Source organism: Capsicum annuum, chromosome 10, assembly GCF_002878395.1.
Source record: "Capsicum annuum cultivar UCD-10X-F1 chromosome 10, UCD10Xv1.1, whole genome shotgun sequence".
Classification (NCBI taxonomy): Eukaryota; Viridiplantae; Streptophyta; class Magnoliopsida; order Solanales; family Solanaceae; genus Capsicum; species Capsicum annuum.
Genome location: NC_061120.1, coordinates 178,197,358 through 178,221,246, shown reverse-complemented (window position 1 = coordinate 178,221,246; position 23,889 = coordinate 178,197,358). Strand labels below are relative to the sequence as shown.

General features: G+C 36.8%; 1 protein-coding gene across 3 annotated transcripts; it reads left to right on the top strand.

Annotated features, from left to right (window-relative positions):
* LOC107843370 (elongation factor 1-alpha) lies at positions 1–23,667 on the top strand. Of its 3 annotated transcripts, XR_007045983.1 has the most exons (5): positions 1–271; positions 2,228–2,315; positions 3,533–3,635; positions 21,793–21,940; positions 22,408–23,667. XR_007045983.1 is itself a non-coding variant. In XM_047398269.1 (3 exons), the coding sequence occupies exon 1, from the start codon at positions 14,117–14,119 to the stop codon at positions 14,672–14,674; it is 558 nt and encodes a 185-aa protein (XP_047254225.1). In that variant the 5' UTR covers positions 10,826–14,116; the 3' UTR covers positions 14,675–14,687; positions 21,793–21,940; positions 22,443–23,667. The 3 variants fall into 3 exon arrangements, 2 of the variants coding, with proteins under 2 accessions (XP_047254225.1, XP_016543121.1); XM_047398269.1 differs by lacking the exons at positions 1–271; positions 2,228–2,315; positions 3,533–3,635 and adding an exon at positions 10,826–14,687 and having other exon boundaries at positions 22,443–23,667; XM_016687635.2 differs by lacking the exons at positions 1–271; positions 2,228–2,315; positions 3,533–3,635 and adding an exon at positions 10,826–14,687.
* Positions 23,668–23,889: the final 222 nt, after the last annotated feature.

Genomic DNA, 23,889 nt, shown 5'->3' with positions numbered 1-23,889 from the left:
TCTTAGGCCCAACCCGATTCAGATCATTAAATTTTTTTACTTTTGAAAAGTTACAAAATGCTCATCTTTGAACAGTTCTTAACTTTTGGCAAGTGCAAAGTCTCACTTTGTCTTCAGTTAAATTTTGTACTTTAGAAAGCAAGAGGTGTGATTTTAGTGAGTTAAAGTTTCAGTTTTAAAGACCCGTATTAAAAAGGTGGGATTGTGCGTGTTATACCAGGAATTGAAAAGATTGATGCATGTTAATTTGGGGATTTCGGCTGAAGAAAAGGTGAGCAAACAAGTTGTTTCACGGTTTTTCAAAACTGGTTCTTTTGTGGTAATGTATAATTACTATAGTTTCACATATAATTTGTGTCAGGCATGTTAATCTTACCAATTTAGAACAGTCTTGATGTTTGCATGTCAGCTTGGATACATGAATTTGAGTTATTGAATAGAAGCAGGTGAGATGCCTGAGCTTTATGTTCATTTCCATGGACCTACTGGAAGTAATCTTTTCTACCTCTTTTAGGGTCTTTGTTGTTTCTAATTACTGGTTGAATTCATTTGAGCTATTTATGGTTGTTGTTTGTTTTTATTTGGTGTTTTCTTTTGATGGGGTATTCCATAGAAGTTAAACTACTTGTCTACTCATTGCAGAGACTGCAAAAGAAGTCCAAATAATGTATAATTATATTGTACTACCAAGTATGTGCTATAAGACAGATTGGTAGAAAAGATATTCCGAATATGGATTTTAGTAATGACATCCTTTGATGTTAGTGTGTAGAAACTTGATAGTTTATGGTTGCACTGTCATTTGTATCTTTTTATGTCTAAAAGTCTTTGATGTTAGTGTGGAAGCAACTTGATAGTTTGTGGCCTCAGTGTCATTTGTAGTATCTTTAGAGATCTAAAAGCTTCAAGATTTACATTTTGGACATCCTTTGATGTTAGTAGAATAGATCATATAGCGGGAGCTTTAGTGCACCGGGTTGCACCTCTTTATCCTTTGATGTTAGAGTGTAGCAACTTGATAGTTTGTTTTAGTGTGTATCAACTTGGTAGTTTGTTGCTGTAATATCAATTGTAGTATCTTTTAATTGTAAAAGCTTCAAAATTTGCATTTTAGAAATGACATTATTTGATGTTAGTATGATAGCAACTTGATAGCTTGTGGCTGCAGTGTCATTTCTAGGATCTTTTGAGGTTCTAAAGCTTCAAGATTTGCATTTTAGAAATGAAATCCTTTGACATTAGTGCGGTAGCAAGTTGATAGTTTGTTGCTGCAGTGTCATTTGTGCTGTCTTTTAAGGTCTAAAAGCCTCAGAATCTGCATTTTAAAGATGGGTATTTGTTAGTTTAAGACTTCTAATTTTTCCGTAGTCTTTCTTGAGCAAAAAGCAATTCTTTTGGCAATAGCAAAGCTAAAAATCAGAACCAATTTGAGTGCCACATTCATGAGACCTACTCGAGTGGTGGTTGTCATGTCATTAATATGGAAGGTTCTGGTGGGCATTTTCTTAGCCAAACATGGACATTCAAGGGACTCTCACTTATTATTTCCAATCAATTTGAGGGGAAAATCAAATTTACCATCTTTAGAGCATGCTCTAGGGAATTTGTACGTGACTGCAGTTGCTATACTTGAGGCAAACAAGTCAAGAAAAGAGTTAACTGACTTTGTTAACATAGTAGGAAGTAAAACAAGGGACATATCTGCAGCCATTAGTAAGGCAAGCATCGACGATATTACCTCTCTGTGTGTTACATATCGCACAGAAGTATTTTGTTAAAACACTTTTCGATATATCTGGTAAGTTGATTGAGTAGGCTGGTTGAAATGACTATGAATTTTTGGTTCATTGCCTTTATGTAATAGCACCTATGAACATGTTTTTATGATCAAGAATTGATCAACTTGTTCAGCTTTGTCTCTTCATTGACACTTTTTATTGGCTCTTCTGTATTTACCGTTACTCATAAGTTAAACAGTATCTATTTTAGTCAATGAAGCAGATTCGAGATGTCTGCCGAGATTATTTTTTTAAAATAAAAAATAACTATAGTGTAATTAAAAGTTGTATCTGATAAATCTATTGACCTTTTGGATTTTTCTGTTGCTTTAGGATCGTCGTCATATAGAAAGTTGTTGAGGAATTTAAGTCGTGTTTATGTGTTATACTGGTATCTGTTATTGTTTGCACCTTTGACGTATTAACTCTCTGTCTCTTATTTAACACAGAGAAGTAAATTGAAGTGCTAGCTTTTCCAGTTTTGATCTATTTCATCGTCTACCATGCATCGTCTCGCTCTGTCAGCTCCACCTCCAGGTTTTAATTTATCAGTTTACTCTCCATTCATCAATGAGATATCGTTCGTATATTATGTCTTAAAAGCCTGCCGTCATGTTTGCTGAATAGTTAATTTTATTGTCTAAGCTATGTTAAAATGGATGTATCCAATTAGAAAATCTGAAAGTTTTATTTGCTATAGTGCAAAGAGTATATAGATCTTAATCAACGGCTCATTTATATATCAGAATAAAACAAATTAGTCCATGTAAATGTCTGTGAAAGTAAATGAAATGCAGTTACTTGGACAATAGTTGAATCTAAAGTAATTGTGTATCTTCAGAACCTGCAAACAAGAATATTTGAAGTTAGTTTGATATTACATGCTTGCAAGTGTAATTTTTTTTGTATCAGGTAATCACATGTATTGTATCTAATCTAATATTTCTTTGTAGATGATGTTTTTGCTGTATGTGACTTTTTCCGCTTTGGTTGCTCCGTCATAATCAAAACTTTAATCGTTGACATTGATATTCCCCTTGAGAGTGCAACGTACAATTGTCCATGTGAAAAAACGTGTTACTGAAAATTATTTTCTACTGAATTTGAATGGATAACCTTCATGTTGGGGAGGTGATAGTTGGATTCGTGGGATAAACACATGCTTGAAAGCATTTTGGCCCATCATTATTTCGACATGTATGACATTTTTGTCAAAACCTCTGCATATGATTCTTGTGCCATTGCTTAAGCCATTAGAAGCATCTAAATTTCTCAGTAACTTGATAAACCCATTTTTTTAAAAGCAATCTGCATATAAGTAAAAGATACTTTAATAAGCAATTTCACTTTAGAAAGATGTCCAATTATGATTGAAGGTTTATAATCATAAGTTTGAAACCAACTACATAGTAATATGTTTGCTGTGTAAACAACCAACTATTTCTCAAATCGGCATATATTTCAGTATAGCCAACATTTTCATATTGTCAAGGGATTGATCGTATTACTGACCCTCCTCATACTAACTACTCTTATTCACTTTAATATGAAATTACGGCAGGAATCGACATGGTTAGTCTCCATAAATTCGTACACAGGCATTTAGATCAACTTGTATTACCTTATATGTTATAGCACTTTTTACTCATTATGACTATTTTGTCTACACTTCAGATTATGTTCCCTTAGAATTATGGATAATTTATCAGTACTTTGACTTCTCTAATGAAAGCCAATATCATTCCTATGAGCAGAATCGACGATGTTGTGAAACGAATATTGAGAGTTAAATTTATGATGCGCCTCTTTGCGAATCCATTGTCTGATCTAAGCTTAGCAAAATAAATCGGTAGCCAGGTAAAAGAATGTCACTTTAGTTTTCCCAACAATCTTTCAATACCTTCCTAACTCAATTATAAAGTATAGCATTTTAGCTTGAATATCAATGTGTTGTATTCTATTCCTATATGTTTATCGTGTTGTTATGATGTAGTTTTTGTTCTGTTTCTTTGAGTCAGGGGTTTATCTAAAACACCCTATGGTTCTTGATTGTTAACAATGGACATGTTGAGCTGGAAGAATCTATCTTTTTATGTAGTTGTTTGCTTATGAATACTTTCCTGTAAATTTTAGATAACCCCTTTTGAATGCTTGAGTTTTAAGCTCTTTTTTTGTAATTGGTGGTGGGTGATTTTTGTTTCTTTCTCTTATCTGTTGTTTTTAGTTTACTTATATGTTGAAGTAAATTCATCGATGGCGAATGAAAAATGAAAGGAGAGAATTCCATGTTGATTTCATTTCCATGTTTGTGGTCACTAAACAACCACCTTAAATCTAATAAAGGATCATGTATTAACAAACAAATCACCTTCTTACAACCTGTAGAGTGTGGTTCCTCTAGGAGTTCAAGCCAACTACTATCCAAGTCACCCCTTATCATTCTTTATGACAAACTTGGAATTTTTGATAACTTTATCTACTTCTGATGTATCCTATAAGTATTTTATGACTTTTTTTTGCCTCATTGAGTCTCCCAAACTACATATATCTCCTATAGAAAAATTAGCAGCAATACAGAGCAACAGGAGTTGATACAAACATGTCATGAATAAAAATTGTTACCTTGGAACGCCAGCGAGGGCTCTCAACATAAAATTGCTTACCAAGAGCCTTTATATAATTATGCTTTGTTATTATTAGGATTAAAACTTTAAACTTGAGGTGTTAGTTCAGAAAGAACATTGTTATTTTATTGTTTGTATAAAGAACATTGTTATGTTATTGTTTGTCTGTATCTACTGTCATATATCACATAATGCACGTGAATATGAACCTCCTTAAGTTGATTAAGATAAGGTACAAAGATGGAATTTAGAGCGGAAAATTAGGATAAACTGGCATCCTATCCTATGTATTTACTAAGGAAGCTTCTATAACACAGGACACGCCTTTAAGTTGTTTACTTCATTTGTAATATTGCTGAGAATATTCGAGAATTTGGATTACCAAAACATAACAAGTGTAAGGACTTGTAATTATCAGCTTAATAGGTAATGTGGTATGGTTGGTGATTTATCCATTAGTACCGGAAGGTGGTGTCGATATCAAGTAGATGATGTTCTTCTTGTTTTGTTCATGGCAAAGGGCATTCGTATTTGCTTTATTCTATAATTGAGAAACTATTGTCCATGGACTATGGTCATGGAATGACACCTTAATGCACATTTCATCCAAGATGAAGTTGTAGTGCTGATTCCATTTTTTCATAGAACACAAAAGTTGAATCTTTCACATTTTCAGCCTAAGGAACAAGTTGTTAATCGGGATGGTGGAGGGATATCTACCAATGGACTATAAGTAGTCAATATTTATCCTATAACTATCGTCGCTTGAGGAGTAAAATAAACAGTTTCACTACTTTTTCTGGTAGATTTGACAATCTGTTTTATGATATAACAAATTTTGAGTTACTGTAAAGAATGTCCGAATATTTCAATATTTTCATTGAAAAGTGTACCATTAATTTTTATGCCTAGGAAAAAAAATATAATTTAATAGATGAACACTATGGTCTTTGCAAAATATCATAGCAGATGCTAATTGGTGGCATCAAAATACGGAACTGACAGAGACAAAAAATAAAAATTCAAGACATACTCAAAAGATTGATGCAGAAGTTGAGTGAAAGAATGCATTCACTAAGACAGAGAGCCTCAAAGCAGAACACCTCAGTAAGGCTACTGTTGACTATGAGATTAAGGCAAGTTTATTATGTCACAACACTTTTTCTTTAGTACCTTTGTCTGAATTCATAAAGTTCACTTTCCTTTGCTGGTCTATCTAAAATTTATTAGACTGCTTATGGTTATCCTTATTTTTTGTTAATTTTGTATTTAGAAGATTCCATGTGAGATAGCCTACTCAGTTAATAGCTCATTTATATTAAAGATGCAAAATTCACCTTCAGAATATGCTTATTTGTATTGTATCCCACTTTTAGGCAGAATTTCTAAAATCAATATGATGTGATGATCTCGCATTCAACTATTGTGTCATGAGTAATTAACTCAAGCTATGTTTTTATCTTAATAGATGTATAATTGATTTATATGAAGTATGAACTAAAGAGTAAGTACTCATTTTGTCTCGCCAAACCCCTATCACCACATGTTAGTATGATTTTTTTTTTTTTTTGAGAAGGTAACATTTGTGTATATTAACAAAGGATAGTACATAGGTTGTACTGAAACCATCTTTACATCATATCAGAATAGAGAACTGAATCAAAATCCTAACAAGAGCGTAGGATGTCAATGATTGACTTAGTATCCTCTAAGTATATCTGTTTACACCAAAAACAAAACAATTTGATACAATTCAACTTGATCTTCTGTAGATCACAATTTTTGCCCTCAAAACATCTAGAATTTCTCTCTTTCTATATTGTCCACTAGATACAAGCTGGGACAATCCTCCATCTGTCTCTGTCTGCAGCTCTTGCTACTGCCTCTTCCCAGCTAATTGAGTGATTTTGTTGGGCATAACCCAAACAATGCCCCTGAGGCTAAGAAAAATTCTCCATAGTTGACGTGTAATCTTGCACTGTAGAAACAATGACTGACTGTCTTACCCTCTTCACTACAGAGGTAACATCTGGAACAAAGGAAAAATTTCCTTTTCTTAAGGTTTTTTTGAGTTAAAACGGCTCCCCTTGCTAATATCCAGGCAACTCTGAAAGGTATCTTCACCTTCCAGATATGCTTCCAAGGCCACTGATGTGACTGCTGACTACCATGGACCAAAAATTTGTATGCATAGCTGACCTTAAACTTACCTTTACTGTCTAGATTCCACCACAATCTATCAGCTTCTTCATTTGTGCCTTTAAATTCCTCCAAAACTTTGAAAAATTCAGACACTGTATTCATTTCGCAGTCATTGAAGTTCCTTCTAAATTAGATGTTCCACCCTTGATGTGTCCAAGAGTCTGCAACATACAGTTGTTGTTGGACAACCACCCTATACATCTGAGGGAACATACTTTTAAGACTATCTGACCCCAACCATTTGTCATCCCAGAAGGAAGTCTTGAGACCATTTCCTACTTTGACAACAATGTGATTTTTTAAAAAAGGCCAAAGTTCTCTGATAGATCTCCAGAGACTAACACCATAGGGAATATGAACCTTTTTTGTCATCCACCTATTCTCTTCTCCGTATTTTGCCTTGATGATCTTGTTCCAATATGCTTGAGGTTCTTGGGAGTACCTCCAAAGCCATTTTAATCTAAGCGCTTTGCTTTGTAGCTTTAGATTCCTTGTACCTAGATCCCCTTGTTTTTTCCCTAAGAGAACTTTGTTCCACTTCACTAAGTGTAGTACAGTAGAGTCATTTTCTTTGTTTCCTTTCCAGAGAAAGTCCCTTCTCACCTTGTCCAATCTCTGAATGATTCCAACTAGAATGGGAAAGATGGACATCATGTATGTTAGAAGAGCATCCAAAACAGAGTTTATGAGAGTTACTCTGCCTCCTAGAGAAAGATATTGTGATTTCCATCTAGTTAGCTTCTTTTCACACTTTTCAATCACCGTGCTCCAAATGCTTAAAGCCTTTGACTTGTCTCCTAACAGCATTCCCAAATAGGTAGTAGGCAAGGACCCAACTTCACCTCCTAGAACCCTAGACAATTCAACTATGTTGGGAACCTCATTGATTGGAAACAACATGCTCTTCCTCTAGTTGATATGTAACCCAGATACACCTTCAAACAAAACCAAAATTGATCTCAAAATCAACAAAAAATTAATGTGTCATCTGCATATTGGAGATGTGTGACTTTCATGTTGACATTTGAATTAGAGTTTGAGTTTGTTGCCACCTCAAAACCTTTAAGGAACTCATTGCTTCTTGCTACCTTGATCATATTGTTCAACCTCTCTATGGCAATGATGAAGAGAAAAGGAGATAATGGATCTCCCAGCGTTAGACCTCTCTGAGCAGGGATGAAGGAATCCTTCAGGTGACCCATTGATCAAAACTGAAAATCTGACAGTGGATATGCAAAATCTCATCCATTTCCTCCCAAAACCCATACAAGAGAGCACTTTCAGTAAATATTCCCAATTAACGTGATCGTATGCCTTTTTAATGTCCAACTTACAAAGTATTCCAGCCTTCCTTTAACTGATTCTGAAATCCACGACTTCATTAGCGATCAAGATGGCATCCATTATTTGTCTGTTTTTAATGAAAGCCATTTGTTGGACGTCTACCAGTTTGTCTACTACTTTTTTCAATCTTTCTGTTAGCACCTTAGAAATCAGTTTGTAGACGCTGCCAATTAGGCTGATTGGTATGAAATCTCTCAGCTCTTTTGCTTCTTTCTTCTTTGGTATTAGTGCAATGTATGTGGCATTAAAACTTTTCTCAAAGATTCCATGATGATGGAAATTCTTGAAAGTTTCCATAATGTCCTTTTTCAGTACGTCCCAGCATTTGATGAAGAACCCCATTGAGAAACGTCTGGACCCCAGGTGCTTTGTCTATGGCACACAACTTCAAATATGAAAAAACTTCCTCCTCCATTAATTCCCCTTGAAGAGACTCTCTCAACTTCAGTAAGTATTGACAGTCAATCAGATTGCTTACATGTCTATTGTTCAGGGTCTCTGAGTAAAGCTTTTGATAAATATAAATGATCTCCGCCTTAATTCTCTGTGGCTCTACTATAGTTGTATCCTGAATCACTAGCTAGTCAATGTTGTTGCTTCACTTATGTGCATTGGCCACTTTATGAAAAAAACTGGTATTCCTATCCCTTTTTTTAAGCCAAAGTGCCCTAGATCTTTGCCTCTATGTTGTTTCTTCATTTTTCAGGTGTTCTTCATAATCCATCAATAAAGTTGACTTCAATTCAGACTCTTCTTCGGTCAGCAGTCTTATCTCTTGAGCAACATCTAAGGTAGCCAGTTGACTCAAAATCTGAGTCTTTTGCATCCCCAAATTGCCCATTGTGGTCTTGCTCCACTCTTTTAGCTTTCTTTTTAGAGCTTTTCGTTTGCATGCTAGGATGTGATCGGGCTTTCCTGCAAGATCAAAAGACTCCCACCATCCTCTAACTCTATCCACAAAACCAGCAGTGTTCAGCCACCAGTTGTCAAACTTGAAATACGATTTAGTATGTTCCCATTCACCACATTGTAATGCCATAGGAATAGGATTGTGATCAGAGACCAATCTTTGCAACAAAACTTGTTTAATTTTCTTGAAACTGTCATTCCACTCTTTGGATACTAGTATTCTGTCAATTCTCGAGGCAACATTACTACTATCTCCTTTAAACAAGTATAATTACCCCCCTCCAGTTGCAAGTCCAGCAACTCCATGTCTTCAATGAAATCAGAGAAATCCTCCATAGTTGTGGTTCTTCTAATACAATTTCTCTTTTCTGATGGAAATCTTTTGACATTAAAATCTCCGCAAATAGCCTATGGCCCTTCAAACAAATTCCTGATATCGCGGAATTCCTCCCATACATGTTTTCTTTCCAATCTACAATTTGGAGCATATACTCGTGTTATGTGGCACTTGAAGTTTTGCAGTAATGCCTCAAAACTACAGGTAAGAGTATAGGATCCAACTTCCAGAATTTCCCCCTTCCAAGACCTGTTATCCGAAATCATCAGGATTCCTCCTCTAGTATCACTAACTTGTAGACAAGCATGCTTCACCAATCTCCCACCCCATATTTCTTTAATCAAATCTTTGACTTCCCCTTCTAACTTTGATTCCTGAAGACATACAATATCTGCATTCCAGTTGTAAATTAAATTCTTCACAAACCTTCTTTTATCCTTACTATTTAGACCCCTAACATTCCATGTTACCAGCTTTACCTTCATTATAACAGTTTCCCTTCCTTAGCCCTATCTGGTGCACAAAAGCTACCGCTATGCGCGGTGTCCGGGGAAGGGCCCCACCACAAGGGTGTATCGTACGTAGTCTTACCTTGCATTTCTGCCAGAGGTTGTTTCCAGGGCTATGCGCACTGAACACCCCACATGTTCTCTCTATGGTCTCTTAGTAGCCGTTTGACCATGAAAATTACTTTTTTCCGGAGTTGAAGATGAAGTTGGAGTTGGAGTTGTGTTTGGCCATGTCTTTATGAAATTTTTTTTTAGACTTTTGAAAAATCTTTTTTAAATATGATTTTATGCCCTCAACTTTTAAAAATTATTAAAATCACTCAACTACTAATTTATCTATTAACATATAACCAAATATTGAGAAAATAATTTATATGTTTTCAATTGATAAAATAATTAACAACAAACTAATTATTATGATTGTTATTCTTCTAAATTTTGAATAAAAATATCCTAAGTTGCTCGAACTCGGGTGCGAGTGTCCGACACGGGTACAGATCTAAAGGTCGGATCCTTCACGATTTTAATTTAAAAATTCGGGGATATGAATTTAGGGATGGATACGGGTGCGGGGATTCCGCAAAAAATAATTTAAATATCTAAAAATAGAATTATAAAACATAAATTATGAGATATTACGTGGAAAACTTGAAGAAAAAATATTGTTCAAGAAGAAAATTCTGAAAGGAGATAAAAGGTAAAGCATTAACATAGAAATTTCTATATATAAGGTATTCCATTTTCTTTGATTCCACCTTAGTTTTTGTTTTGACTAAAGAATTTCTTAAATCTGTCCGGACTTTCCTAGTTGATTTTGGTCAAAGTACCCAAAATTGGTTGACTAGATCAGGTACGGATCCCACACCCACACCCACACCCATGTCGTGTCGACACGGGTGCGGCACCGAAAATGACGAGTCCGAGTAACTTAGAAAATATCACAAGTACGAGCTAAATAAGTTTATCTAATCATAATCGATTGAATAGAGAAAATATATTTTGATAAATATGATTGATGGATATAAATATATTTTTTATATTCTTAAATTTGTTGATGAAAATTCTTAATTACTTTCACTTGAATGAATTATTTTATTGAATCTGGTATTTTTAAAAAAATTTACGGATGAATTATTTCTGAATAGATTAGTGCTAATTTTTTTTTCTTTATTGATGATATTGATTTTCCTTGAATATTATTGTATCGTAAATATGGATCGTTACGTTATGTTTGATATGCGACTTTATTGACCCCTTTTTAATAATTTATTAAAATCATAATGGCCATTATATGACATATACAGAAAATTAGAATGGCAAGAAAAAAATATTAAATTTCTCATTTTTAAATAACATAATGTACTACGCCTTATATTTCTATAATATAGTTTATTCAAAACAAAAGTTGATATATTTTTGCCATAGATTGCCATTTACTTCACGTTTGTAAATTTTGGTTTAAAGAAGAAAAAGAGATTAGAATATCTGTAACAATTAAAAATGATGTTGTACCATAGAAAACAAATAATAATTTTTTTCTTGGTGGTTGGTTGTAGTTATAAGAGGGGCTTGTGTAAATATTTAAAGATTAGGGTTATATGTAATAATAATGAAAGTTGGAAATGGAAGTGGAAAATTGTGAAAACAACAAAAAGTTGTTTTCACTTTTTGGAATCCAACTCCGAAGTAATTTTCCAAATTCTCATGGCCAAACACCACAATTTTCGGAAAAGTGAAAAAAGTGAAAAATTTTTGGAAAAAAGGAAAAAAAATTTATGGCCAAACGGGCCCTTAGGATCGCACATGCTCGTATGTCCTTTACCAATAGAGATTGGGTTTTTTACCTAGTGGTCCATACGATCTTTTGGACCAGAGGTTATAGCACCGTAATCCTCCATCTCCGGCGAGGTTCTTTGAAAACGAACTCCTTTCTCTACCCAAATTGGGATGATGAATATGATTCCATCTCTTTAGGACAATTCTCACCGTCCCCTGCAATATGTGAATCTTGTTGGTAGGTGGATAGAAGAAGAGCTCGAAACAACCTCTCTACTTCTTTAGAAGTAGTGGTATGGACTGCGTACACTCTACCCTCCCTAGACCCCACTAAGTGGAAATATACTGGATTTGTTGTTGTTGTTGTTGTAGGTGGATAGAAGAAGAAGGTTAGTTATGAACAATAGAAATTAAAACATATTCAACTAACAGGACATATTAATTGACAAAAAGTGAAATAGACTAATGTACACCTCAATCTAAGTAGAATCTAAGAAGACTAATGTAGATCTCAATCTAAGCAGACTAATGTACACCTTAAGCTAAATTAAACGAAGCAGTTTAAGATGGCATAACAAATAATATATTGTCTTAAAATTAACAACATAAAAAGGGAGATATTATTTTGTCTTTAAATTAACAACGTAAAAAGGGAGAGATGCTATAAAGATAAAACCTGAAAATAAAATTGTTGAAGCAGTGCTGAGATGAAAATGATGAACAATGGAAACCAACGTCTGTATAATGATAAACAATGTAAAACCACAAGAGTTTATATAGAAAACCAAGTAGGATACAAATATTTATTTTGAGAAATTTAATTGTAGGTAAAAGGAGAAAAGACGATTTTGTCTAAAGCGAAGTCTTTTAATTCATGGTAAAAAGTTCAAATTACTTTTCTAAGGGCCTTCACACTTTTAATATATTATATAGATATATAGATTATAGATTATAGATTATATAAGCCAACAATAAAAGGACTAACAAAACATTAGGTTGTACAAGAAGTTATCTGATTTGTACATTAAGCCAAGAAGAGAAAGGACTAACACAATATCAATAAGTTGTTCAAAAAGTTATCTGATTTGTACATTATATTTAGCCTCGTACTTGATTTCTTTTTCTTTTTTACTAACACGTGTTCTGCATCTCCCCCCCCCCCGCTCTCCACCCCCCCCCGGGAAACCACGTGTACCCACTTTACATGGAAAATAAACTTTACCAAAACCCAGCTTTCACACCATAATTCTCTTCTCAACTTTCTGTTTCTTCTTCACTCTTCAATGGTCTTTAATCCCTAGCCACTGCTAAAAGCAACAATTGCGGGTTTTCATTCTCAGGTAATGGCCTGTGGGATTCTGTTGGTTCGGTTCATGTACATGTTGTTTTATGAGTTTTATGAATTGGATTTTTCTTGTTTTGTTATTAGTTGTCAAGATCTCTTTTTTAAGGTGGGGTGGACGGGCGTCCATCATTTGGTGAAATTCTATGTTAAAAGATTGAATCTTTAAGTAAAAGCTGAATTTTTCTAATACCCTTTTGGAAGATTCTTGGGTTTTAGTTGTGAGATTTTGCTTTTTTGGTTCATGTACATGTTGTTTTCATCCATGTGTTTTGAGTTTTATGAATTGGAGGTTTCCCAATTTTGCAATTAGTTGTGAAATTCTGATTGTTTTGCTCATACTCGTGTTTCATGAGTTTTTGTAGCTATATCAACAAGTTGTTCGAAAGGTAGCTCTGATGATGACTCTTTGTTCTTTGTTTTGGTTCTTTTTCTTCAAAGCTAATCCAAATAATAAGCAGACAATCCATTAAAATCATTGCGGAGGAGCAGCGTCAACTAAGTTCATAAGGAGAACATCCTTGTCGTTTGAACTTCGTAACTACTGCCTATCCAAATCCATTGGTTTCAATGCCTCTTGAGAATGTTGTCGATTGCATTCCAACTCTTGCTATAATGCAGACAGTTGAGATGACGCTCGCTAAGATTTCTCATTGACATCACGAAACTGGGCCTCACGATCATCTTTTTCCTGAAGAAACAGAATTTCCACAAAGAACAGTTATTGTGACTCTCACTTAAAAAATGGAACAACTGAAAACAACTACTGTAGAACTTGGATAATATGTCCACACATCTTTATCTTAAGGTTCAGTCTAATTGCATCTTTAGGAAGAGAAGAAACCAAGACCACATCAAGCCATCATTACCATTTTCGTGATTCCTACACAGCTACACTACATTCAGATGGTGTATTCATGCACACCTTAGTTGTTTTAAATTCAAGGCAATTGAGCTCTACTTTTGGACTTGTTTCCATCAAGTAATCAACAACTCTTAAACCATCCATAACACTGTAATTCACAAAGGGCAGAGCCATAAGTGAAATAGTTCAATTGTTTTGAGCTAAGAGACAATCTACCTAAGTAACTTTACCATCAATACCAGTGCCAACTACTAAGGTGCATATAAAGTGCCTATAGGGAAGAGTGGGTTCTTATTGCTTTACTTGCTGCAAACCTTCCAACGTATTGCCAATTGCATTTTCCATCTAATATGATGGATTTGAGAACTGATCATCTGCATTCTTCAACTGAGATGATGATCATGTTGAAACTGGTGTCATTAAGCCTGGTATGGTTGTGATTTTTGGTCCTTCTGGTCGGACTACTGAAATTAAATCTGTTGAGATGCACCATGGGGCTCTTCCTGGTGACAATGTTGGATTCAACGTCAAGAATGTTGCTGTTAAGGATCTTAAGAGAGGTTATGTTGCTTCCAACTCCAAAGATGACCCAGCAAAGGGCGCTGCCAGCTTCGCTGCCCAAGTCATCATTATGAACCATCCCGGTCAGATTGGAAATGGATATGCTCCGGTGCTCGAATGCCATACCTCCCACATTGCTGTCAAATTCGCTGAGATCATGACCAAGATTGACAGACGTTCTGGTAAGGAACTTGAGAAGGAGCCCGAATTCTTGAAGAATGGTGATGTCGGCATGGTTAAGATGATTCCCACCAAGCCCATGGTGGTTGAAACTTTCACTGAATACCCACCATTCAGACGTTTTGCTGTGAGGTACATGTGTCAAATTGTTGTTGTTGGAGTTGTCAAGAATGTTGACAAGAAGGACCCTACTGGTGCCAAAGTCACCAAGGCTGCTCAAAAGAAGAATCTGCACATGCAACTTTAACTAGAGTGATAGAGTAAGTTCTTTACCTGGTCTCCTGCTTTTTACTCTTGAACAAACTGACTTAGCATATTAGAAGCTTCATAGACGTAATGGAAAAGAAGGGAAGTTGGTAAGGTTTCAACAAAAAATGCGTTAAAGCTAATGAAAAGGAATGAAGTTGGTATGAGTTGGAAAAAAAGGCACATTCCATTGTTGTTTTAATTTTTTATTTCAGTTTTTTATCCACTCTTCTTGACAAGGTGAATAATGAGAGCTACCTAGATCCTGGACCATTTGGACAGATAGTCTGGTAAGGGCTTTGGTTCCGTTATTTTCTTGATGTGAACAAGATTGTGTAAGGACACAACAATAATTAGTGGTATCAATAATTTAATTTTTTGCACATAGACTTGGGCTTATTCGGGTATTGAATTATTGTCTTGTTTCTTTTAACACATGTACTATCATTATTTGGAAGCATACCATGTGTGCCATTTTATATGCAAAAAAACACTATTTGAGTCTCTATATGCTCTTTTTCAACTTCATCATTCAGCTAACAACAAAAGGGAATAGACCAGATAATACATAAAAAAAAGAAAAACAGGTATCACATTATATTTCGGATAATTCTCATTAAAAGACATAACTTTGAATCAGGATTATGAATCATCTCAGGAAGTTGCTTATGTCCTTGTTCTATTTAGCAGGAAAAGGAATTAGATTAAAAGTTTACTGTATAGATAAGTATTAACTGTATGCAACAACAACAACAACAAACCCAGTGTATTCCCACCTAGTGGGGTCTGGGGGGGTAAGATGTACGCAGTCCATACCTCTACCTCTGATGAAGTAGAAAGGCTGTTTCCGATAGACCCCCGGCTCAAGACACGAGATACCACACAAACACATAGTAAAGCACAGAAGCAGATTACATAACATAAATACGGCACCCATAAGTAATATAAAACAGAGGAAAGCAGAGGAAAGCACACAGATTCGTAATAAAACATGGAACACGGAAGACGGAATCATAACAGGAATAAAACCCCCACCAAGTAATTTCCTACACTAGCGACCCAAACTGGCCCTAATCCTCTGCCGAAATTCGCGCCCTCCAGACCTTCCTATCTAGGGTCATGTCCTCGGTGAGCTGTAACTGTCCCATGTCCCGCCTGATCACCTCGCCCCAGTACTTCTTCGGCCTACCCCTACCCCGCCTAAAACCATCCAACGCTAGCCTCTCACACCTACGGACCGGGGCATCCATGTCCCTCCTCTTCACGTGTCCGAACCATCTCAATCGTGCTTCCCGCATCTTGCACTCCACTGAAGTCACACCAACCTTCTCCCGGATAGTCTCATTCCGAACTCTATCCCCTCTAGTCAGTCCACACATCCAGCGCAACATCCGCATTTCTGCCACCTTCATTTTTTGGATGTGGGAGTTCTTAACTGGCCAACACTCCGCTCCATACAACAAGGCCGGACGGACTACCACCCTGTAGAATTTGCCTTTAAGCTTGGGCGGCACCTTCTTATCACACAGCACCCCCGACGCGAGTTTCCACTTCATCCATCCAGACAGAAATTTGCATCTACGCATTCATTTTGGCTATTTAAAAACTACTGATTGTGACATTGGGATTAATATGATTGTTGTTAGTGTTTTTGCTAGATGGGAATGTCGATTCATGCGTAGAAGCAAACTTAGTAGTTGTTGTTATGATTCGGATAGAATAAAGCAAACCACAAGTAAAAAGAAAACAAGAACACACAGATTTACATAGAAACCCTTGTGGGAAAAACCACGGCTAGAGGCAGAGGATGTTTCACTATAATGAAAGGAGAGGAGTGCAATGTGGAGAATGAGTATTTTATGAATGATCAAAATCGACCCACTAATTGCACTTATATAATACGTGCATATAAATAAGTCCTAGGCCCAAAAACATAAAGGTCCATACCGCAGGGGCTTCGCCCTCGCACCTCATCGGGATCAGTGGTGGGCTCCGGGATTGGGTCGAGATCGGGCCTATCGGCCCGATTCCTACGCTACCACCACAGACCCCATTGAGAATCACAAACATGGGTCGCACCGGGAAACTTTTTGGGTCGGATCAACAAAATTTGGGTCACAACTCTAACAATCTCCACCTTGACACGAATTCTTATTCAGAACTCAAACTCATTTCAAGACAAACTCTCCACCTCTTCCACAAAAGCCTCTAAGGGCACATCTCAACAGCTAACACCAACCAAGTCCAAGCACTGCTCAAACTTGGCACTTGGTTGTGTCTTGGTCATCATATCAGCAGGGTTATCATAGGTACTTATCTTGCTTACCACAATATCACCACGAGCAATAATTTCACGCAAAAAATGATCAAACATCGATGTGCGTTGTCCTCTCGTGAAACATCTGATCGTTCGTAAGGAAGATAGCATTCTGACTGTCGCAAAAGACCGTAGTAATCTGTAAGTCTTTGCTAAGTTCACCAAACAGACCCTTCAACCAAATAACTTCCTTGAAAGCCTCTGTATTAGCCACGTACTCTGCCTCAGTAGTTGATAAAGCAACCGTAGTCTGTAAGGTAGTTTTCCAACTAATAGCACAACCACCAATGGTGAAAACATAGCCTGTAAGGGACCTTCTTTTATCATGATCTTTTGCAAAATCAGAATCAACATACCCGATTACTCCATCTCTATTTCACCCAAACTGCAAACAAACATTAGCAGATCCATGCAGGTATTTGAAAATTCACTGAACTGCTTTCCAATGTTTTTTGCCAGGATTTGCCATGTATCTGCTAACTGCACTGACAGCATAAGATAAATCTGGTCGGGAACACACCATCGCATACATAAGAGACCTGACGGCACTAGAGTATGGAACTTGAGACATATAGTCACGCCCATCATCTGTCTTTGGAGATGAAGTGGCCGAGAGTTTGAAGTGAGCTGCCAATGGAGTACTAACAGGCTTTGCATTTTGCATATTAAACCTGTGAAGCACTTTTTCAATATATCTTTTCTGACTCAAGTATAACTTACAATTCTTTCTATCCCTCAGAATCTCCATGCCAAGAATCTTCTTTGCTGCTCCTAGATCCTTCATATCAGACCTTTACTGAGCTGGGCTTTGACTTTTATTATCTCTCTCATATCCTTTGCTGCAATCAACATATCATCAACAGACAAGAGAAGATACACGAATGAACCATCACTTACCTCCTTGAAGTAGACACAACTATCATAGCTGCTCCTCTGAAACATATGAGAGGTCATAAAAGAGTCAAACCTCTTATACCACTGCCCGGGCGACTGCTTTAAGCCATAAAGAAACTTGTTCAGCAAGCATACATAGTCCTTCTTTCCTGAGACTACAAAGGCCTCTGGTTGCTGCATATAGATGTCCTCCTCAAGTTCTCCATGTAAGAATGCAGTTTTGACATCTAACTGCTCAAGCTCAAGATTATGCATGGCCATAATACCAAGCAATGCTCGAATCGAACTATGTTTTACAACTGGAGAAAACACATCTGTGAAGTCAATACCTGGAACCTGACTGTAACCTTTAGCAACTAGTCTTGCTTTGTTCGTAGCTTCTTCAACTCCCGATGTTCCTTCTTTCCTTTTGAATACCCACTTGCAACGGACAACTTTCTTATCTTTAAGCAATCTCACCAGATCCCATGTGCCATTTTTATGAAGTGATTCCATCTCCTCCTGCATAGCAATCATCCTTCGGCCGAAATCATCACAACTAACTGCCTCTGAGTAAGAAGAAAGATCTTCACCGAAATCAATACCTTCTGCTACACTCAATGCATAAGCAACCAAATCAGCTTCAGCATACTTTTGAGGAGGTCTAATATCTCTTTTAGGCCTGTCGTTAGCAATAGAATATTGTGGCTCCACTGGTGGTGAAGAAGAAATAGTATCACTCTGTATCTCCGGGCTAGACTGAGAAGTAGGCACTGGTGTAGACTCTGCTCCAATCTGCAATTCAACATGGGTGTTTGACTTTTGCTGATTCATGTCACTAAGCTCATCTGGGGGCGAAACACTAGATTCGGAGGGAGCCCGAAGCATGGCAGTTTCATCAAACAAAACACAACATCCCTGCTAATTATAACCTTTCTGCTTTCTGGAGACTTAACACTTATAACCTTTAACACCAGGCTTATAACCCATAAATAAGCACTTGACAGATCTAGATTCCAACTTTCAATTATCAACATGAGCATATGCAGGACATCCAAATATCCTCAAATCAGAATAACTAGTAGGAGTACCAGCCCATACATCTTATGGAGTCTTTTTATCAATCGTGATCGAGGGAGAGCGATTAATAAGAAGACAAGCTGCGGAAGCAACTTCAGCCCAAAAAGACTTGGGTAAACCAGTATTAGAGAGCATATAATGCACCTTCTCCAATATAGTCTTATTCATTTGTTCGGCCACACCATTCTGCTGCGGAGTATGACGAACTGTCAAGTGCCTCACAATTCCTTCTGACTTGCACAAAGCATTAAATTCATTAGAACGAAACTGTAAACCATTATCAGTCCGAAGGCATTTTACTTGCTTCCCTGTTTGCTTTTCAGTCATAATCTTCCACTCCTTGAAAGTAGTCAACACATCATTCTTTTGCTTCAGGAAGAATACCCAAACTTTTCTGGAATAGTCATCAATAATAGTCAACAAGTAATTCGCACCACTCTAGAAGGACCCCAGAGATCAGAATGAATGTAATCAAGTGTGCCTTTAGTTAAGTGGATGCCTTTAGTGAATCTAACTCTCTTCTGCTTCCTAAAAATGCAATGCTCATAGAACTCCAGTTTGGTAATACTCTGCCCATCAAGAAGTCCTTTCTTGCTTAGTTCAACCATCCCGTTTTCACTCATATGCCCCAGGCGCATATGCCAAAGTTTAGCAACGTCACTTTCTGATAGAGAAGAGGTAGAAACAACTGCATAACCTATAACTGTAGAGCCTTGCAAGACATACAAATTTGTAGACTTGTAGAGCCTTGCAAGACATACAAATTTGTAGACTTTCTCTGTCCCTTTATCACAACAAGAGCGCCTTTAGTAACCTTCAGGACTCCACTTTCACCAGTGTACCTATATCCGTTCGAATTAAGAGTACTTAGGGAAATAAGATTTCTCTTCAGGTCTGGGACATACCGCACATCACCAAGTTTCCTCACAACCCCATCAAACATCTAAATTCTGATTGTTCCAATACCATCTATCTTACCAGGTGTGTTATTTTCCATCAACACAGCACCTTTAGAGACTGCTTCATATGTTGTAAGTCAATCCCGATTGCGACACATATGAAACTTGCAAACTGAATCAAGAATTCAATCCTCATGGGGTTTGGAGTTACCATCAGAAACAACCAAGAGTTCTCCGTCACTATCGCTATCTTCAACAAAACTGGCTTCACCGGACTTCTCTGGTTGGTTTCCCTTCGGTTTTGGAGCTTCTCTTTTCTCTCTATCTTGTAACTTCCAACACTCGGATTTGGTGTGGCGTTTCTTCTTGCAGTAATTACAGGTTTTGTTTCTATTTTTGTATTTCGACCTAAGCCTATCATCACCCCAGAGTTTCTCCCACGAGTCCTTCCTCAAACAATGAGACCATCTCCTTGAGTCTCCGACCCATTTACAAGATGCTTCATCTTCTCCTTAGAGAACAACACATCAAAGACTTCATCTATGGTCAGGGTATCACGACTATATAAAATCGTATTCCTAAAGGTAGAGTATGATGCAGGCAGCGAACACAACATAATCAACTTTAAATCTTCCTCATCGCACTTAACCTCCAGAGTCTCTAAATCAGAGATGATTTCCTTAAAGACAGATAGGTGATCCTCCAAGGACGCACCCTCAGACATACGATGGGAATAAAGTCGCTGTTTGAGATGCAACTTACTTGTTAGGCACTTCGTCATGCATAAAGATTCTAGTTTCAACCACAACGCAACGACAGTGGTCTCCTTCAAAACATCCTGTAGAATCTGATTGGATAAGTGAAGGTGGATCTGTGATAGAGCCTTTCAATCCTTACACTGTTTATCATCATTTATCCATGACGAGAGCATGTGATCAAACCCTAATAATGCATCGTCCAAATTCTTCTGCGCGAATACAACCCGCATCTTAACCTGCCATAACGAAAATCTGGTGTTGCGATCCAACAACGGGATATCATACTTCATGGTTACCATCCCCGAGAAAACAATCGACCAAGCTCTGATACTAGTTTGTTATGATTCGGACAGAATAAAGCAAACCACAAGCAGAAAAAAAACAAGAACATACAGATTTACGTGGAAACCCTTGCGGGAAAAACCACGGGCAGAGGCAGAGGATGTTTCACTATAATGAAAGGAGAGGAGTACAATGTGGAGAATGAATATTTTCTGAATGATCAAAATTGACCCCCTAATTGCACTTATATAATACGTGCATACAAATAAGTCCTACGCCCAAAAACATAAAGGTCCATATCGCAGGGGCTTCGCCCCCGCACCCCCATTGGGATCAGTGGTGGGCTCCGGGATCGGGTCGAAATCGAGCCTATCGGCCCGATCCCTACGCTATCACCACAGACCCCATTGAGAATCACAAACATGAGTCGCACCGCGAAACTTTTTGGGCCGGATCAACAAAATTCGGGTCACAACTCTAACAGTTGTCTATGCATATCAATTGATTTCTAAAGTTGACTTTAGCCTCAAGTGTGTTTCATGGGGGATAAGCACCACATTTTCAAAGGTCTGATGTGCAACTAACATGGAACATGACAATAAGCCTATCAGACTTGTGAGTAAAATGTTAGTCCTATATCGTTTGTCTGTGAATTATAATTTCAGCTTCTCTCATATTGATTAAGCAATGGCTTAGAGAGTGTCTATATGCAAATGTTAAATCACATTGCATCGACCTGCTAGGTTTTTTGGCATTTAGTTCTATGAAATGATCTGTCATATGTTTCTTTCCTGTGGGTTCTGTCAAGTGCTAGACTTTCAATAAAGTTGTAAATTAGCAGTATGCAACTCCATTTGGCTGCTGACAAGTTATACTTACTTCCTTTCTATCTCTGGATATTTTCAATCAGTGCTGCAAAGAGAATAATGGGTGCAGCTGGGGTTCCACTTGTGCCAGGATATCATGGTGATGAGCAAGATATTGACTTTATGAATTCGGAAGCAGACAAGATTGCGTATCCTATTTTAATTAAGCCAACCCATGGAGGTGGAGGGAAGGTCTGGCTTCTCTCAACATTCTACTTATTTTGCTGAAGGAAAACTAACTTAACTTCTAGTTTTTGAGCTCAATTCAATCTTACTGTGTATGGCCATTATTTTTAAAGGCGCTGTTTGACCATGAAAATCATAATTTTCGGAGTTGGAGTTGGAGTTGTGTTTGGCCATGAATATGAATTGGTGAGAGAAGTAGGAGTGTAAAAAGTGAAAACAAGTTTTACTTATTTTCACTTTTCCAAAATACAACTCCAAATTGTATTTGGAATTCTCATGACCAAACACCACTTTTTTCACTCAAGTAAAATAATTTTTCGAAAAAAAGTAAAAAATACTCATGGCCAAATGGCTAAAAAGATTTCACTATAAGAAGAAATCTTATAATGCGAACAGGACAGCTAAAGTATATCTGAAGAAGTGCTCTTCTTTGTCTTCTTGAATTCACCTAAAAGTTCTATCCTTATTTGTAGTATCAAAGTGTAAATTGAAGCAAGCTTTGGAACAGATTGGAGTGCCTACCTAATTACTTAGGTGGGTCAGCGGAGGAAATAGAGAAAAAAATGGAGGAGAAAATAGAGTTGAAGATACATGTAATACCTCAAATGTCAATCAAGAACTAGGATGTGGTATGCAAGGTGTTGATTTTTCTGCTTCAAAGGTCGAGGTTCTCTGATAGAATTTAACCAAATCTCTTCTTAAATTGATGAGTTTTCATAAGGAATAACATAAAGATATACTTCTACATCTATAATTTACATTTTCTAACATAATTCAATTAAAATGTAGCCTTATCTTACATTCATTATTTTTCATATGAAATAATCTTGAGGACATATTGTTTAGTGGTTATAACTTGATCTGTTTCAGTTCTTCTGTTTGACATTCTAAAGAAAAGAAGCAAATAATCATCATCTTAAATTCTAATGTCTTAGAGCATGGAGACCATTACTCTTGGGATAAAATGATAGGCATTAAAGCAAGTGGTCCTATAGGAGAAGATAACTGGTGATATAGTTTAGTTTTCTGCTATGCTCAATTTTTTGTAACTTGAACGATGGTTTCTAAAATTCTGTAGTTTTCTATTTTAGAGATATCATATTAACATTTGCAACATTTCCAATTTTAGTGGATATCACACCTTGGATAAGAATATTGAAGCTCACTTTTCTTTTTTCATGGCCAATTCTTCTCGAGGATTATCATCTGCTTGAGAAGCTTCCCAATTTTGATCGTGATAGAAACCCAGTGTGTGTTGTTCATGCTAGAGGTGCCAGTGCGAAGGTTTCTTTGAGGTCACACATGATATAACCCATCTTACATGTGCTGATTTTTTTCTAGCTTCTGGTGTCCAGATTGGAAAGGAGGGAGTAGTACAGTTTGGTGTAAACAAATGGGAGTGGATGGTGTTTTCTTGAGTACTCATGTAAACATTGTTGAAGTTGATGTTGGCCTCATGCATCACCTGTAGCGTAACAACTTCCACATGTTTTTAACTTTTTGGGTTTCCTAGGCTTTTAAGACTACACATAGTCTTCCTGGTTTATGTGGTATTCTACCTCACCAATGCAATATTTCAAGTCTCAGTTTGTTCTAAGAGTATGTACTAGGAATGAATGAATGAATGATTAAATCACCTAATGGCCTGTGTTGTGTAGTGTTTTACCAGGTCGTTTAATTTAGTGTGCCACTTGTAATGTTTCCGAGTTGCTAATGATATTGTACTTTCTGTTTAATTCTATTTTAAGTTAATTTGATTAACTAATGAACCGTCTTTGTTACAGGATCGTGACATTATGTAGTCGCAAAATAAGGAAAAGTGACATTCTTTTTTAAAAGGACTAAAAGTTACCACATAAATTGAAACAAACAGAGTATTATGGGTTATCCAATTTGAGAAAATAGTTAAAAGTAACAAAGTTGATCCACGTGATTTTTGTGTTGTCTGGTTAACT